The sequence below is a fragment of the Macrosteles quadrilineatus genome, unplaced genomic scaffold (genome assembly GCF_028750875.1).
Source record: "Macrosteles quadrilineatus isolate MER2022 unplaced genomic scaffold, UCM_ALF_1.0 Scaffold_8__2_contigs__length_117827958, whole genome shotgun sequence".
NCBI classification, from domain to species: Eukaryota; Metazoa; Arthropoda; class Insecta; order Hemiptera; family Cicadellidae; genus Macrosteles; species Macrosteles quadrilineatus.
Window position 1 is genome coordinate 102,902,527 of NW_026542601.1, and position 18,614 is coordinate 102,921,140.

The window sequence follows — 18,614 nt, forward strand, 5'->3', positions numbered from 1 at the left end:
TGTAGAAAATGGAATTTAAGACCCTAGTGTATTCTTTGACTGGCTCACACAACTAATGTTCTTTTTTGAAAAACTGCCTACAGCTCCATGTAGATGGGATGTCTACTTCAGCATCCAAAAGTCAATGCTTTTAGCTTAGAATAGTTTTGTCAACAATATTAGTCTTGGAAAAAATTGACTAACTAGCAGACTGGTAAAGAAGCTTGTTTTTATTTTTACATTTTCACCTGTTGATGCACATATACTTGAGTTTAAGATGTAAAAGAAAATTCCAATGGCAACAGTAAACCGATGTAGAAATTGATTGATTTGTTTGAGGAACAAAGTTCATTTAATACCACATTGTTAAAAAACTTTATTGTATATTTTTCACAAAATAGTGTTTTATAAAATTAGTAGAGTAAGGAAAAGTGCTGGCAAAACACATTTCCGTCCCAACTTTTTTCCCTGTATTTTTTAGTCAAGGAATGTGCTTTTGTAGAGCTTATGTTTCCAACATTGACACACAGTCTATGCCATACTGTGTCTCCTGTTTATTAGTTTACTAGGAGTACGCTCTGAAGTCGCGTATGAGAATGAACGAAGACAATTCCATGCATACAAATAATCCTTCTTAATTATTAATACTGTAATGTTTACACAAAAGCTTAACAGATCTAGTAATTAATGCATGAGCACCCTAGGACTGTTGTAAATATTAATTTGAGTAGGTAGCCTACTTCAGAATTATCATCAATTGTTTGATGGCACAAAATGATGATTATGTAAAATGCATGTAAGAAAAATCTACTATTTAAGTAAGTTATATCTTGTAGTGTAGGGACCATGTCACCAGAAGAAATCCTTTTCAAAATTAAAAAGTATAATTAATTAATCCTGACTAAAGAATGTTCTGAATAGGGCCTGGTAGCTTTAGTAGCCTGTACTGTATAGGTAGTATACATATAGTAGCAATAAATACAGTGTAATGGAAATTGAATGTGAGGTAAAAAATAACATGATATATATTTCAATTTGTTTTATTGCCTATGTAATAGTTTATACAGAATATTGTAACAGATAATTAATTACTGTACATACAATCAAGAAGTACCTAGGTACTATATTTTGTCTTCGATAATTACTTACATACTGTTTAATAATCACATTGAATTGCATGAAATCAATTGTGATAATTGTAGGTAGCCTAGATGTCTATTACATGAGGGAAAACAATTTTGAAACAAGACTCCTGGTTTTGCTGTGTAGAAGACCAAATAAAGTGTTACAAGGAAAGGGGTACTTATATGACTTAATTGTACATCTGTATTAAAATTTTACATTGACATAGAACATACATTAGATTAGGCTACATTAGAGCAAATAAATACCCCCACCGCAGCAAACCTGCAAACTAAGTGAATTTCCATTTTGTCTGAATTGATTTTCAATTAGGCATAAATCTATTTAAATAACATTAGGTTTAACGAGTACCTAGGTTTGCTGCTACAGTGAAACTAATAAAGTGTTTTTTTTTGTTGTAAAATATTAATAGCTTAGTTGAAATAAATAAAATTGCCTAGTTTGATCAAAATATATCCATAAACAAGGAAACTACAACATTTTATAATATTCCCCGTAAAAATAACATGAGAATTTTAAATTAAATTTTTTTTAAATTTTCTCTGTTACTAATAATTGTACAAAAATACTTTAATAGGCCTATACTAAACTATTTTTAAGTGTTCTTTGCTGTGAGTGGTGTTCCTGCGTTGTCAAATTGTGTTCCATTATGTAAAAATAAATTTTGGGATAGTTCTGCAGAGAAAATGGTATTTCATTGGTTGAATTTAAATATTAATTTCGATATTTATAAGTTATAGTATCGGTCATAGTTTTCATTATCATTTCAATATCGATTGAGTGTTTTCAAATTTTCTTGGTGTGCTGCAGCGGTTATGTTACAATCTAACGGTTGATATGAATAAGATCACTACATTTAACTGTTCATATCATTTTCAGATCTTGTCCATAATGTGTATATATATTAGGCTATTAGTCTATATTTATATTTTTAAAAGATAATGCTTTTAGCGAATTTACTTATAGGGAAGTAGCTATTACCAAAGATGGCACGGTAAAATCTCGGCCCGGAGCCGATATACTTTATCATTTTGATGTCTCCAGACGCCAAAAAAATTATTCGTTCAAATTTTTATATATAACTCATGTGTCCGTGAACACAATTTTGAGAAAGTTAATTTTTGTCCATTTTTAATGAAATTTGACTTAAAGGTGTAAGGTGGGATGAACTTGAATAAGTTCCAGAGAACCAGTATAATTGGACCATAGGAGAGGTGTTTAAAGGGGGTTTTATGAGGTAAAAATGGGGTTTTCTCGTATTTGACCCTCAAAATAAAAGATTTGCCAATATCTCTATAGACAATTTTAAAGAGCTTAAAAAAACAAAGACATTAGGAGCGTGTATATATTTCAAAATGTTTTTGTCCCACAGTTATAGGTTACGGAGAAATATAAAAAAATTAAAATTCCCATGTTATTCTTATGAAGAATATCGTAAAATGTAGTAGTTTGCTTTTTTATAGATATATTTTGACAAAGCTTGCGGAATTGATTTATTTTATACTAAGCTATTAATATTTCACTAAAAAACACTTTATTACCCTCCATCTAGCAGCACCGAATGTAATTTTAATATAGACCTATTTAAATGAAAATTCATTCAGGCTAATGTAAATTTGTTTAGTCTGCAGGTTTGCTGCAGCAGGGATATTTAATTAGCGTTGGTAAACCTGTGATGGGGTAAGCTAACATTAGGGAATACGCCACCTACCTAAGTTTCATGTGAAATTTAAGGGCTAGAGTTCCGCAAAAAAACCTAGTAAGTAGATAACTTTGGAGTAGGCTTATCAGACTAAATTTGAATTCAATGTAGGCATAAAAATATTGATTAAAATACAAGAGCAAAATACTTATTTCATTTTATGTAAATAGGGGAATGATTTTAATTTATTATGGGTGTGTATAAAAAAATACCCACGCTGTTCTAATATTAATAACAGCAATCCTGCCGACTAAGCAAATTTCCATTCGCCTGGATTGATTTTCGATTAATCTATTAATAAACATTTATGTTTAACGAGTAGCCTACCCTAGGTTTGCTGCTACATGGAAACTAATTTAATAAAGTGTGTGTTTTTTTAAATATATTTATTAATAGCTTAGTATAAAATAAATAAATCTGACAAGTTTGATCAAAATATATCCACAAAAAAGCCAACTACAACATTTTACAATATTCCCCATAAGAATAACATTCGGAGTTTTAAATGAAAAATATTTGTAATTTTCTCTGTAACCAATAACCGTACAAAAACACTTTGATACTGGTATACTAAATTATTTTTTTAAGCTCCTTCAAAAGGTCTGGAGAAAAATTGGTTAATTTAGTGTTTTAAGGGTAAAAATTGAAAAACCTATTTTTACTCTATAAAATCCCCAGTTAAACCTCGATCCCATGGTCAAATCATGCTGGTTTGCAAATTCATTCACTACACCTTCAAACCAAATTTTATCAAAATCGGACCAAAATTCTATTCTGCTAGTAAAGACCTTTAATTTGATGTGCATCTATGCAACCTGTGCTTCTATTTAAGATTTCCTTCTGACTCCTTGCAGGACGTGCCCATGATATGACAGAAAATTTATAGTTTTTTTAAAAAGTAGATTTTTAAGTGGATAGCTCAGGATAGCTCGCATTGACTACTTCCTTCACCACTTCCTACGTCGCGGACCTGTTTCCTTACCTTCCCATAGCATTTTAGGATTGCAGGTACCTTACCATCCTTATGGAACAGCTGAAGTCACTTTTATTGTTAGTTCTGTCTGGTTTTCTGTAGATCTCGTGTTTTGTTTACAATTTGTTTCTATTATTTTAGGGTTAGTTTCTCATTATTTGTGTCTCACTGTTTGGTTAAAGATAGCCACGATAGTAATATAGTACGGTAGTACAATGAAAGAGTTATCGTTTATGATTGAATAGTATTATTTGGTTAAACGAGGTTTTAAATTACTGAAATAACAAGAAACAAATTGTAAACAAAGCACGACATCTACAGGAAACCGGACAGAACTAACAATATAATTTGCTTCAGCTGTTCCATAAGGATGGGAAATCTACCTAAATCTAATCGTCATAACAGATCCCACTCCGCACTGCTAAGTTAGCCTTTACTACAATGTATCGAGTAAGCTTCAGTATAATCATTCTCAATAGTAACAAGTGATGTTTTTTTGCTTTTATACTGTATATTGTAATTTCTAGTATACTGTGGGTAGTTGCCTTTATGAACACATGTGTTACAACTTACAAGTCTTTTGTTTAATCATTGCTCAATAGTAACAAGTGATGTTTTTTCCTTGTTATTTAATTCAACCAACATGGTTACTTAGCAACCCATAAGACTAATGTTAAAAATATGTGACTTTCAGTTTTATTTTTTTACGTAATTAGATTTTTGTTGGCAGTTCTAACTGCAGTAAACTTGTTTGTAGGCCAAAAATAAACTATTAAATTTACAACATTGAAAAAAATCGTCGGAGCCGTTTTCGAGATCTTTCTGCAAGCAAGCAAGCATACATACATACATACAAGCAAACATTGCTTGTATTAGAGTATAGGATTTGACCAGTTATAATAATATAATCCTATATATTTTGGTCAAAGAACCTTTTGTTGAAATACCAAATAATTGGCTTTCATTTAAGCTATTTGTTATTCAAATCGGACGAGTTTCAAGCAATTGCTAGGAGAAAACAACCAACATAACAATAATTTTTCATAAGGTTTTTCTATGATTAAAAATCAATAGCTCCAGTATTGTTTATGTCTTTTATTTGTCTTAGACTTAAAAAAATCGGTAAATTTAAACTTAGGCTTAAATTTGAGTTATTGATCGTTTGAATCAGTTAAGATCAAGAAACCTACTGTATTGCTTTCAAAAAGTATAAATACTATTATTTCTAAGATATTATATTTATTTTAACGCTGCGGAGCAGCATGGGTCCTCTAGTCTTATTGATTTATCTGTCGTTTAGAAAATATTAAACCGTTCCGGGACTTTTAGGACAGTCTGTATATAAAAATTTGAACAAATAGTGCTTTGGCCTCTAGGGACATGAAAATGAAAAAGTAAATCGGTCCCAAGCCTTGGTCTTACCATGAAACCTACGGTAATAGCTACTTCCCCTAGAGGGAAATTCGCTAAAAGGACCGTGTGTCACCCTTTTACAGTATTGTACGCTGTAACAATCAAATAATATAAAAAGTAATTATTTAACTGAATTTTACCATTTTAAAACTTGTAAAAAAAACAAGTTACGTCTTTGTAAATCTATCTCTTTATCACACACACTACAGATAAGGCCTATGTTAAAAAAATTCCTTCACCACATAGCAGTGAACTATGGATGACGTAAGGCCCCTTTTATGCACTGAGGATAGTACCGCGCCAAGAAAACCCCACGTCTGCAAAACTCGCATGCGGTTTGGGACCTGCAGCACTGCAGGTTTTATATCACTGGTAGCAGTAACAGTGGTTGCACCACAGTGCATTTAAAAGCTACCAAAAGACCAAATGTACCTAAAGCCGAAAAAAAAACTGCGTTTCCTATGTCCCCCACACTGGACTTGCAAACCGCAACTATAGAGCAACTGCAGTGCATAAAAGCATCCATTTGAGTAAATGTTCTTATAGAAACGCAGTGTCTGCCTCAGTGCAGCAACCACGTGCATAAAAGCTGCGCCTTAGGGTTTTTGTCAAGGTCCAGCGTCAACTATAGTTGACAATGGGTCTGGACTCACTGGACCGACGTCAAGTATTTTGTTGATGTCAAAAAGCGTAACTTACACTTTATGGTTTGTGACAAATGTAGGCTAGCCTACAGTTTATTTTATCGACTTAGTTGTTAGTTGTACTTAGGTCTAATGTTATAGTGGAATAACAAATGGAATAATGCCTAAATATTCTGTTGCTGTGGTTTCCATGTGGTTGATTTTTTTTTACATCTCGATTAGGTCTCAATGCGTTAGTTGACCCAGTCCTTTTCAAAATAGTTAGTGTGTGTTTATTATAATATTTTTGTGTTTTATATTATGGATAAAGATTGACAGGTACTTTCCTGTTAAAGTGAACATTCATTATAATCGATGATTTCTTTTCGATATATAGGCCTAGGTATTGAATTTTTCTATGTGATATATTGATAATAACAAGAATTGAAACATATCAGCTGACAACTTCGATAAGGATGAATAAATATTGATCAGTATCAACTAAAAACTTAAAAATATTAGCCTATATACAAATGAAACTGTTCTAAACTAACCTAAACAACCAAACTTAAACACAGCGAGGCGCTGTGCATCTGATATGGTCTTCCTCTCCAAGCTCGTAACCGGGTTGATTGATTGTCCTGCCTTGCTGTCTGAAGTGGACTTTCGTGTTCCATCTGGTACAAGATCCCAGGATCTATTCGGAAGGAGGCACTATGCACGTGGATACCAGTACCATGGACCCCTTGCAAGGATGCTTCGAAATGGGAATGTCTTCTGTGCCAATTTCGACATCTTCACAGACAGCCAAAAGACAATCCGGAAGAGGGTACTGGCTGACTTCCACCGCTCATCATAGTACCACCCAAAATCACGGTTATTATATTTGTTTAAAACCAATGAATGTTTTCTCTCTTTTTACAAATCTTGTTTTCTTTGTTATTGTTGAAATTATATTTACTGTTATTGTTGAAATTCATATATTTATTGTTATTGTTAAAACTCATATATTTATTGTTATTGTTGAAACTCATATATTTATTGTTTGTTGTTCATTTATATTTTCACTTACTATTCTTGTTTTTTGTCCTTGTTCATTGGTTGTTGTTTAAAGTTCTGCTTTGTGTACGTCCATTTTGATACTGCTGAAATTGTATTATTTACTAAACTTACTGCATGTCATTTTGTCAAAAATACTTTTGTATGTATATGTTTAAGTTAGATTAAGTCATCTTATACAACATATTATTGTAAATTGGTTCTTGACCGTTGGAAGGTAAAAATAAAATAAAATAGAAAACTTGCTATAGGCCTAACACTTCAAAATTCCGTTTGATAGCCTATTCCCTTTATGCATCTTCTGTTATCAAACAAAATTTCGGAACCGGTTACTTAGCCTACAGCAAGTTTGGTTGGTTATGTTAGGTTAGTTTAGAATAGGTCTTTCCTCATTCAATAGGTCTATATAGGATTAGGAATATTTAGGAATTTATTTTTGCCTATAAACTAAGTTAGTTTTTAATTTGTGGTACCGGTAGGCTAATTTAAATGCGTTTAAAGGTAATAAATCAGAAGGAATACGGATCGTGAAGTAAAACAAAAATATCAATATCATAGGCTATCAAAAAGAAATCATCGATAATAATTAATGTTCTCTTCAACAGGTATTATACCTAACTAACCAAACCTAACCAACCAAACTTGATATATCAAATGAAATAATCTATATACCTAGGCTATCGATCAATATAGGTATATTTAACTTGTTTGATTGTATTTAGCCCCACTTATGAAAGTCTACCCAATTTAATTTTGTTTTCCTATTTCATAAAAACAAATACCGTATTAAGTTATTCGCAGAAGATATGCGCGTCCGGTCCGGCATGGGATGTGGATTAGGCGGCTGCACTTTACTTGACATCCTACACTCATTCGAATGAAAATATCGATTGATATATCGATTAATCGATTGCTTCATTCGATATATCGTTTGGTTAGTTAGGTAAGGTTAACCTAACCTAACTAACCAAACGATATATCGAATGAAAGAATCGAATGAAAATATCGAATTGAAAAAACCAATCGAATGAGTGTAGGACGTCAAGTAAATTGCAGCCGATTAGGCATCCGGTAGTTACTGTCATAACCTAACCTAACCAAGCAAACTTGCTGATAATGAAAAAATCGAGTGAAGGTTAAATTCTGTTCATAAAATAAAATTATAAATGCAAAAAATTCTAATAAAAGATGTACAGTTTAGAAGAAATGGCATTCAAAGCGAAATCTTTTGACAAAAAGTTAAAGTTACCGATGAGATTCGATTCAGGTACCTCTTGCATATCAGCCGAGCACTCTATCCACTACACCACAAACATCGATGGCTAAACATCGTATCGTTGAGGTAATTGCGCTCTGGGCCCCCACAACCCAGTGACGTCACTGCCGAATGCCTAATCCACGTCCGGTTACCGGACGCGTATTCTTTGTGTAAGTTATTTCAACCCTACTTGTTTAGAAAAACAAATAACTTAAATAGGTTTGGTCTGTGGATTAGTTTTAATTCAATAAGCTTAGTCCAAAAGGGAAATCTGGCCTTTAGGTTAGGGTGATGACTAAAAGTTTGGTGTCAACTGTATTTGATGATCGGTAACAGACTAACTTACAGAATAAACCAACTTCTTTTTTTAGAAATGTTAAGCTAGCCTAATCTTACTTGTTATTAAGTTAGGCCTGTCATAAACTAAAATAAACTAATCTTACGCATCCTAACTGCCGCAGCACTGTGTAAAATATTCTTCTTAAAAAGATCGGTACCTTCCTGTTAAAGGGAACATTCATTATTATCGATGATTTTTTTCTCGATATATCGATATTAACAAATTGAAACATATCAGCTGACAACTACAATAAATAAATATAGGCTAGTTCAGTATCAACAAAGGAGGTAATTTTTAAAAAAATATTTAAATGAAATTGTTCTAAACTAACCTAACAAAACTAACAGTACTTTCCTGTTAAAGGGAACATTTATTATTATCGATGATTTTTTTCTTGATATATCAATATTTTTGATTTTCGATCCAAAACAACAACAACAAATTGACAACTGATCTTGTTTAAGCTAAAATAGTCCATTAGGCCTATATGGATTTAGAAATGGAACTGTTCTAAGCTAACCTAACATAACCATCCAAACTTGCTGTACGATTTAAAAATTCTGTTTGATAACAAAAAAGGCAAGTTAAACACTGAGTTTTTAAATGTTACACGTTACACAGCAAGTTTGGTTAGTTATATTAGGTTATTTTTTTTAGAACAGTTTCATTTCATCATTGTTTGTTGATAGCCTATACTGAACAATATTTGTCGTAGTTGTTAGCTGATATGTTTCAATTTGTTAATATCGATATATCGAGAAACAAATGATCGATAATAATGAATGTTCCCTTTAACAGGAAAGTACCAAACTAACCAACTCGCTGTAACATTTAAAAATTCTGTTTAATATTCTCTACTTGCCTTTTCTGTTATGAAACGGACTGGTTGGTTATGTTAGGTTAGCTTATAGGCCTAGAACAGTTTCGTTTCTTAATCCATATGATAGACTATATTTTAGCATAAACAAGATCAGTTGTCAATTTGTAATCAATCGTAAAGGAAAACAAAAATACTGATAAGAATCGAGAAAATCATTGATATTAATAAATATTCCCTTTAAAAACAGGAAAGTACCAAAAGATCCAAGGCTTAAAATGTTCGGCTGCACTTTACTTTAGGTCCTACACTCAATCGAATGAAAATATCGATTGACATGTATTGATTAATCGATTGTTTCATTCGATATATCGTTTGGAGTCGAATGAGTGTAGGACCTAAAGTAAAGTGCAGCCAAATGTTCATATTAAAAAACATAACTTAACATCAAAATTCTAAGGTATCTTTTTAAGCCTACGGTATCGCCTAAAAATGGAACCCGATGATACAATAAGTAGGAGCACAACAATCGGGTAGACTTCCATATCTGTTGGCACAAACAACCGAATGTAATTGTTGATCGATATATTGATTATTCGATATATGTAGCCTATGTAGGCCTACCGGTAATGTATGATGAATGTATCGTATGATGTATGAATTGATGATCGATATATCAATTAAGTATTTCATTCGGTAACTTATATCAAGTTTGGTTAATTAGGTTAACCTAACCTAACTAAACTTAATCAAATGAAATCATCGATATATCAAACAGTCATATAAATTGATATTTTTCATTCGAGCGAGTGTAGGACGTAAACTAAAGTGCAGCCTAAGTTTACAGCCGCTTTGATTCGAACAATAATATTTCATCCGATAAAATATCATAGGCTAAGGCTAAATTGACTGCGGGACTGCACCCTGAAGATAGGGTAGGTAACCTACCACAACACGTAAGCCTATACCTAATAACTTAGCTAGATGAACGTTAAATACATTACCTTTCTAGGCCTAGATAGGCTATTAACTTAGGCTAAGTTATCTTTGTTTTTTTACTTGCTAGGGAGGCCTACGCTCTATGTCAGTGAATAATGCATAAAATCAGATTGTTAGTTAGACAAACAAATACAGTAGGCCTAACTTGAAATTATATGTGTAATGCAGCATTAGCAACACCAGCAACAGATTTTAACATAACACTCACTGATATGCCATAAGATAGCTTAGCCTTTGTCAACAGACACACTTGACACATACACTTCACATGACACAGCACTTTCTCGCTTGAGTTTATATTTTTGAAATTCCCCTATCCGTCTCACCACCAGCCTTTTTCCACTGGCTTGGTTTAAAGGGATCAATGTAGACATATGGGCCCAACTTTATGTCAACTCCAATGTCTTGATCTTCACTTGTTGGTTATCTTAGCTTAGTCCTAGTCCTTACTTTGTTATATTGACCCTCGGCCTCAACAGCATTAGGCTATTATAAGTAGGCTAGGCTAGCTGTTCAAAGCAGTAGCAGGCTATCATTTTATTAGCCTATTACCGTTCAATAGGCCTAATTAGTTAAGTGTCTATATGCTGGGTTGTCACATAGTCAACTTACAGTTCGATAAGACTAATTAAAATGTGTCAATAGGTACTTAGGCAAAATCCTGAAAATGGCCTTCCTGTTGTTGTTCTTGCGTCCATTTCCATTGACACACGCGTCAACAACTATATACTTACAGGTACTAAGTTTACTTGTTGCGTTGGTGTAGCCTAGAAAAAGTCAATTCGTCAATTGTTATCGGTTAAACCACAGATAAAACATACTCGTTAAAGTGTTTAGGCTGAGTAGCTTGAGATTTGATTTAATAAGACACTGGTCACTGATTTGCATTCTTTTAAACATTGATTCGATACTACTATAACTGAACACTTTAACCTCAAAGTAAAAGTCTGTTGTCTCCTAGCAGACTGCAGTGCAGTTATTTCTTGATTCCTGATTCTGACTTCTGCTCCGCAGAGTGCACACTACGAATTCCTGCTGAAGATATAATTTGAAAAACACTTATTTGTTAAAAGTGGGCTTGGGCTATGCCATAGATAAAAATACTCCCTTAGGCTATGCTATGCTAATATCGATTGAAACTATCGATTCGATTACAGTAGTAACTTAAACCATAGATAAAACATCAACGGTCATTGGTCAACGCCTCAACGGCTTCGTCGACCGTTGCATCGTCCGTCGTGTAGTCGGACCAAACAACCGTAACCTCTAAACATGTAAAAATTTATTCTTTCATTCAAAATTCGATTGCAATAAATTTCTATATATTATATTATAACTTTTTAACCACTACCAGTCATATTTTTTCTAAAGACATTATTCTAAAAGTTGTTATAATGTGAATACCGTACAACAGTTACTCTATGAATAAAAGAGTTCATTGGCTAGTAGTTCTCTGTGTCTCAAGCAATCGACAAAATTGTTGCTCGTAAAATGTAAACAAAAAAAAAGAAGAAAAAGGTAGCTCCTAATGTTATTCTTATGGGACAAAATTAAAATGGTTATTTAACGATATTTATTTATTTCAGCAAAAATTATCTCCAATAAACAATCCCACGCAAGCTAATATGCTATAAAATCTTTGTGCAAAACATCAAGTTGATATACATAGTCATTGTCGAGTTATCGTTGTGCAATGAGATGCATTTTGTCATGTATGAGAATTCACTTCGTTCATTCAATTAGCACTTGTTTGCTATTGCAATTCAATGTTAGGTTTTTAATCACCATCTTACTTTACTTGAAGCCTAGTACCCTTGTTCATAACACAACAGTGTTTTGTAAGATGATATTAAAAACTTGTAAATAACTATTACTTACTCAATTATTAAATCCAATATTTTATAATCATTCTTGACATTGTAAAATAGGGGTAGAAGGTCCTGAAAGTAAAAAATACACAAAAATTAACATACAACAACAATATGCACATGCAAAATCAACGATAATACAAATATGGCATTACTGTATACACTAATAATTATTTTTGAAATACTACGTTTTGATTCTTATGGGATGTGAAAAGGGAAACACAAAATACCACTTTAATCTAACCAATGTAAAGAACAAGTCTAAATACTGTATAAAATAATAAATTTGTTACAATTAGATTTTTGTAATTTATCAAACTTCCTGATTACCTAAAAACCATTAGAATTTGCAAGTAAACCTTAACAAAAACCTTCATTGTGTGACAATTTCTTAAATACAATCCTCAAGAAGTTTACAAGGACTTAGCCTATGTAGGTTATACTTTCATGTCCTAAAATAGGACATTTCATCAACTTGTCTTGCTTAGAAGTTTTGTTTAGAAATCGGTATATGTTTCATATTATCTTTTTTCGATTGTAAATGTGATCAGATTCACGTGATACTTACATTTTGTTTTTACACTTATGGAGCCAATGTCCTGTTTTACAAGCAGATTAAGGGGCACAATCTTACAAAATTAAATTCAGTCCAAAGTACAAACATCCAGCAGCCCATCAAAAAAGATTGGTGCTAAAATTGCAGCAAAATTAACTTATATATTCTAATAAAGTTTCCCATGAAACTTGGACCCTACACTATTATCATTTAATTTTTACCATTTATGATTTAAATTATTTAAAAAATGTACTTACTATCTATTTTATATTTCAATTAATTCCTACTTACTTTTTTGATAACTTGTGAATTTGCAATAAGTCGTCTAAAGCCCCGTACATATTTGTCTTCTTTGTATAACCGTGTCAATATTTCTTCCAAGGTTGCTGAAACACATGTTAACTGTAATAGAATAAATACAACAGTAATTAACTGTTAAACGTCACTAATGAATGTCAAACACAGAAGTGCTAGTGTGGGAGTGAGTCAAAGTAGAATCTGCAAATGACAGAGAAAATGTGGGTTGGTTGGTTCAAGCTCGTCATCACAAAAGAATCCTTATATTATTTTTTATTTCTTTTTTTTATATTTTTTTAGAGGTCTGCGAGGCTGATATGTTAAATCCAACTGAGTCTATGCCGAGGTTTTGAGAAAAAGTCCAAGCCTCAAGCTCTATTATGAATTTTGGTAATTACAAAAGAAAGTGCAATTCAGTTAAGATTTAATATGCACAAAATGTTTATGTAATTTTTTGAGTAGATAAGATAAAGGATGAAACAAGAAACTAAGTTTGTAATAAATTTCATCTCATATTTTGTTTTCTTCAAGAGGCAATTTTTACCTCAAATTGGCAGGGTCATAGGCAATGAATACAAGTAAATATAAAAATAATAAATAACAATTCCAATAATAAAAAAACAACTTGCAGATTTTTTAAATATTTGAAGTGAACTTACAAATAGCATTAGCATTAAAGTTATTATTTTAAAGTAATTAATTAATTGGTACCTTTATAAAATTATATTGTATACCGTATAAAATAGAGAGAGGTATAGTTAAATATTTTATAATCAAAATAAGAGAATATATATTTCAGTAGGAATAGAAAATTTGCATTTATAATAGTAATGCCAGTAGGTCTACTTCAAATCCTCAAAAGAAAACTAGGTGACTGCGGTTTGTCCATATTATCGTCGTCTGAAGTCACGGAAATGTTATCATCGCCATCGCCCTCCGCCATACAGTAAATTCCTGAAATCCTGCCCCCGCGGTTTTTCAACATTGTCGTGGTCATATCATTGACTACCACAATATAGCCAGTTACAACAGTAACAACAACTGATATAAACAGTTATAAATATACAAAATATACAACAGTTGTGGTATATAGTCAATGGTCATATCCACGATCGCGGCAAAATCCTGAATATCGCCCGCGGATGTGAAATTGTCTTCTCCGGTCACGGGAACCTTATAATTGTCATCCGCCATTAAGGTAAAATCCTGAAGATCTCCCGTGGTTTGTCAGCATTATCGTCGTCTCATGCCGTCATGGAAATGTAAATCAACGCCATCCGCGATCTAAAGACATTCTAAAGAATTTACAAGTGCATAAAACCATTTACTATATAACACTAGTGTTATAACGTCGATGATAAAACCTAAATAACTCAAATATTTTTTTCTTAAGATTCAGGGTTATGGCCTACTGAGGTTGAAAATAAATTAATGCAAACAACTAACAACAGGTAAAAATAAAGTGTGATTAAGTTAAGCTAATCTGTGGTGATTGATATCCCTGCAAGACTTAGCTTAAAAATAGAACCAAGCTATTTGGATTTTTGGATTACTCTCCGACTTCATAGGTATCTTTTTAATATTTATTGTATTTTATATTTTAAATCATTTGTTTTAACATTGTTGTTTGTTTGTTTAGTACTGATATTTTGTTATAAAATACAGCATTGAAAAACGTGCTACAATACACAGGGGAGTTATCTTACCTTGGCAGTCATCTCCTATTATATAATCTTCTCCGATTGGACAGCCAAGAGCTGCAAATAGGGAATTAATTCCCTGTGTTGACATAACAACTTCCATCTTGAATTGTCTGAAAATATAATACAAAAGTTTAATTTGAGGATAGAAGTTTAGGGTCAGAGCTACAGAAACTGAACCACTGGGTTTGATAATATAGAATCTTTATAATAGGTTATCATATAATTTGTGTACACATAAAAATATTTTGCTTTGGAATTTCCTCCTTAAAAATAGGCAGACATTAAGTAAACAATAGCTAAAATACTAAGAACCATAATTTAAGGGTTACTCGACAATTTTGACGTCCACGGTGCATGGCCCAAGAGGATTTTAAGACGAGAATAGGAGTTTATTTTGGACAGGTTCGTGGTGATCTGAGCTAATACTTTTGCCCAATCAGTTCGATATTTTTGCGTTCTCTCGGAACAAATAAATCAATAAATTAAATAACTAAATGAGATATTTTATAAATTGGATTGTCGGCGAAGGTAAATAAAGAGTTATAGAATGAAATCCAAGAAATACAAATCAGCACTGCCACGGCGTAAATAGTCGATGACAACATACTAGGCACAGACCTACTACCTAGGCGGAGTGAAATAACCGTATAGTGAAGTTTTTTAATTGCTCACTGCAGACAATTTACCATAATTTTTGTAATAACTTTTTAACATTGTTTTTTTTATTACCAAACGCTAATATCACCTTCTTAGGACCGCAGTCCGCAGGCAAACTTTCATGTGAAGCGCGAGGACGTATGCCTAATAGACGTAAATAAGTATGGTATATCGCACCGCTACCGCTCCGGAAAGGAGATACGATAAACATGCAACAACAACAACAGATGTCAAAAGCGGAAAGAACTAACTTACATGTAAACTTATTGGCATAAAACAATTGAACTGGCAATAATGAGTGTGGCTTACAGTTTGTGGGTTTATTTGCTGTTTTGTAAGTTGCAGAATGCATCATCACCGTATGAATTTCTGAACAGTGCTTCATGGCCTTAAAATGTGATTTTAATGCGTTTTTGTCCCATTTTCACATCCTAGAACGTACCCCAGCCCTCCCCTAGCCGGAATTGTTTTACAAATTACCTCAGGCAATGCCTAGATCGTTGCTGCATTGTCACAAAGATAACACATCTATTGGTGATTTGTGGGATTTGAACCCGGGACCGAAGTACCACTAGACAAACTCGCTCATGCTTGCTCCCATTTATAGTACTTCTACTTAGTAGTTTTGACATCATGAAGGTAATTAAACCATTATATTAGTTACTTCTACTTATTAGCGAATTTCCCTATAGGGAAGTAGCTATTACCGTAGGTCTCATGGTAAGACTTAGGCCCGGGACCGATTTACTTTTTCATTTTAATGTCCCCAGAGGCCAAAAACACCATTCGTTCAAATTTTTATATATGTATATATATATATATATATATATAGGTATATATATAGATTTATATATATATGTGTCCGTGAACACGATAACTTGAGTAATTTTTATCCGATTTTGATGAAATTTGGTTTGAAGGTGTAAGGCAGGATAAACTTGAATGAGTTCGCGATCCAGCATGATCGGACCATGGGAACAGGGTTTTAGGGGGGGTTTTATGGGGTAAAAATTGGTTTTTCTCACTTTTTGCCCTCAAAACACAAAATTTCCCAATTTTTCTCCAAACCTTCTTAAAGAGCTTAAAAAAACAAACAATTCAGTATATCAAAGTGTTTTTGTACGGTTATTGGTTACGGAGAAAACTAAAAAAATTGTAAATTTAAAATTCCCATGTTATTCTTATGGAGAATATTGTAAAATGTTGTAGTTTGCTTGTTTATGGATATATTTTGATCAAACTTGGCAAATGTATTTATTTTATAGTAAGCTATCAATATTTTACTAAAAACACACTACTTTATTAGTTTCCTTGTAGCAGCAAACCTAGGTACTCGTTAAACCCAATGCTATTTAAATAGATCAATTGAAAATCAATTCGGCCAAATGGAAATTCGCTTAGACGGCAGGTTTGCTGCGGCGGGGGTATTTTTTGATTATAGAACAACAATTATGATTTGTTTCATTAGTGTTTCGTAACTTGGCTGATTGAGAAATCAATACGGTGGGCCTACGACAGATGTCCTGACATCAGGGGCGTCATTTGGGGGGGGGGGGGGCAGGGGGGGCATCTGCCCCCCCTGGATCCTGGGCTAGAGAAAAAAAATATGCTGTACTAGCCAATATACAAATATTTTCTCCTGTCAAATCCTAGAAAGCACAGCAGACAAAAATCTGTATATTCTTGTACAGTAATTTGAAACAAAAATTATTATTGTTTTATTGTCTTGGATAGCACATTTTGAGTTTACATAAATTAGTAGTTTACATAAATTAATACATCATGGAACTATTGATCACGTTTCTTAGATGACTAACTTACCATCATAAAATTATTGTGTTTCTGTCTGTTGTCAATAATTCTTAGTTTCATTAACTTTCTGCCTAAATTTAAATAAATTTTACAATTTTTTTTATTTAAAGTGCTTTTGACAATTAAAATAAGCTTAAACCCCTCTTTTTTTGTATCAAAACTGCAACATTTTCCGGGGGGGGCCCGGACCCCCCTTGTTTGCTGAGTGGTATTCCATACCCCCCATTCCCCCCGGTGTTTGCCCCCCCAAAGGATTTGGTGAAATGACGCCACTGCCTGACATCCAATAAAGTATGGAAACCATTAGCCTACTAAACTCAAGATAGTTTAATTGATCTGGCGTTAAAATACATTATTTAAAATAATGATCTTGCTTTTAGGTTCCGAAAATGTATAGCTAAAATAAAATACGTAAACCATCAACCTTGCCGGTTTCGGTTTTACAGATTTTTCGTGACGCCTTAAACTCGAGTTGTTTTCCCCTGTGAAGCACCCTCATGCTCTCTTAAGTTCAAATATACTGTACAGGGTGATTACAAATGAAATAGACAAACTGTACATTAAATTACATACAAACTGTCTATTTCATTTTTTGTAATCACACATGCACCTAATCTGCATAAATTCCTTCTTATTTCATTTCAGAACTCGTTGAGTTAACACAGGAGTTACAAACAATAGCTAATTATATCTTTGTAAGATTTACTAGGGTTTGAGAAAATACTCGCATTATTCTGTACTCATGTACACTTAATATAATTTACTTGAGATACTCATTAACTCATAGTCATGGGTACTATCCTTTAATTTTACTTTTTCAACCTAAACATTTTTTATTTATTATCAACGGTTCCACAATTTTTTCACAATGTAGTTAATAATAACAATCAAGACAGCTAGATTTCAAATAATAACAAACAATAATATACAATAAATTAAACAATATACAACTATAATCTATTTACAATAAAGAGTTTGCAGATTAATAATCAGGTTACATGCAAGTGCAATGATGCCGAAAGATGATGAAAATGATCCCAATATATTAGGAGTATTAATTTATATTTTCAATTCATTTATCTCTCTCGAGGAATAATGATTCAAGACTGTATAATCACTTATACAACAATTCCGAATCCAAGCGAACGTCCGTAGACAAAGAGGAAAATAAAAAGGAAAACAGAGACCTGTCAAGTACATCTGATCAGAAGGCATCACGTGGTGTGGCCACGTGACCGACGTCGTGATGACGTCAGCGAGCCTCGGCAATATTGTCATTATATTACGACATGATAAAATTCCCTCTTGACATATCTAACTGCGTTCCTGCGTGTGTATGACATATTGGCCACTGTGTTAGTGGGTAGTGTACGTTGTTTTACCCAATTCTATGTGAATTTTACTGACGAAGAAAA

The 18,614-nt window shown here is 32.8% G+C and overlaps 1 protein-coding gene across 4 annotated transcripts in view; it reads right to left on the reverse strand.

Annotated features, from left to right (window-relative positions):
* Window positions 1–18,614, reverse strand: part of LOC128999699 (protein timeless-like) — a 47,859-nt gene that overhangs the window by 24,857 nt on the left and 4,388 nt on the right. For all 4 annotated transcript variants that reach the window (XM_054426332.1, XM_054426333.1, XM_054426331.1 and 1 more), the window contains exons 2-4: window positions 14,734–14,840; window positions 13,022–13,116; window positions 12,185–12,246 (exon numbers count right to left, since the gene is read on the reverse strand). In XM_054426332.1, the coding sequence (XP_054282307.1) occupies window positions 12,185–12,246; window positions 13,022–13,116; window positions 14,734–14,830 (254 nt within the window). In that variant the 5' untranslated portion in view covers window positions 14,831–14,840. The remainder of the gene's footprint in view (window positions 1–12,184; window positions 12,247–13,021; window positions 13,117–14,733; window positions 14,841–18,614) is intronic.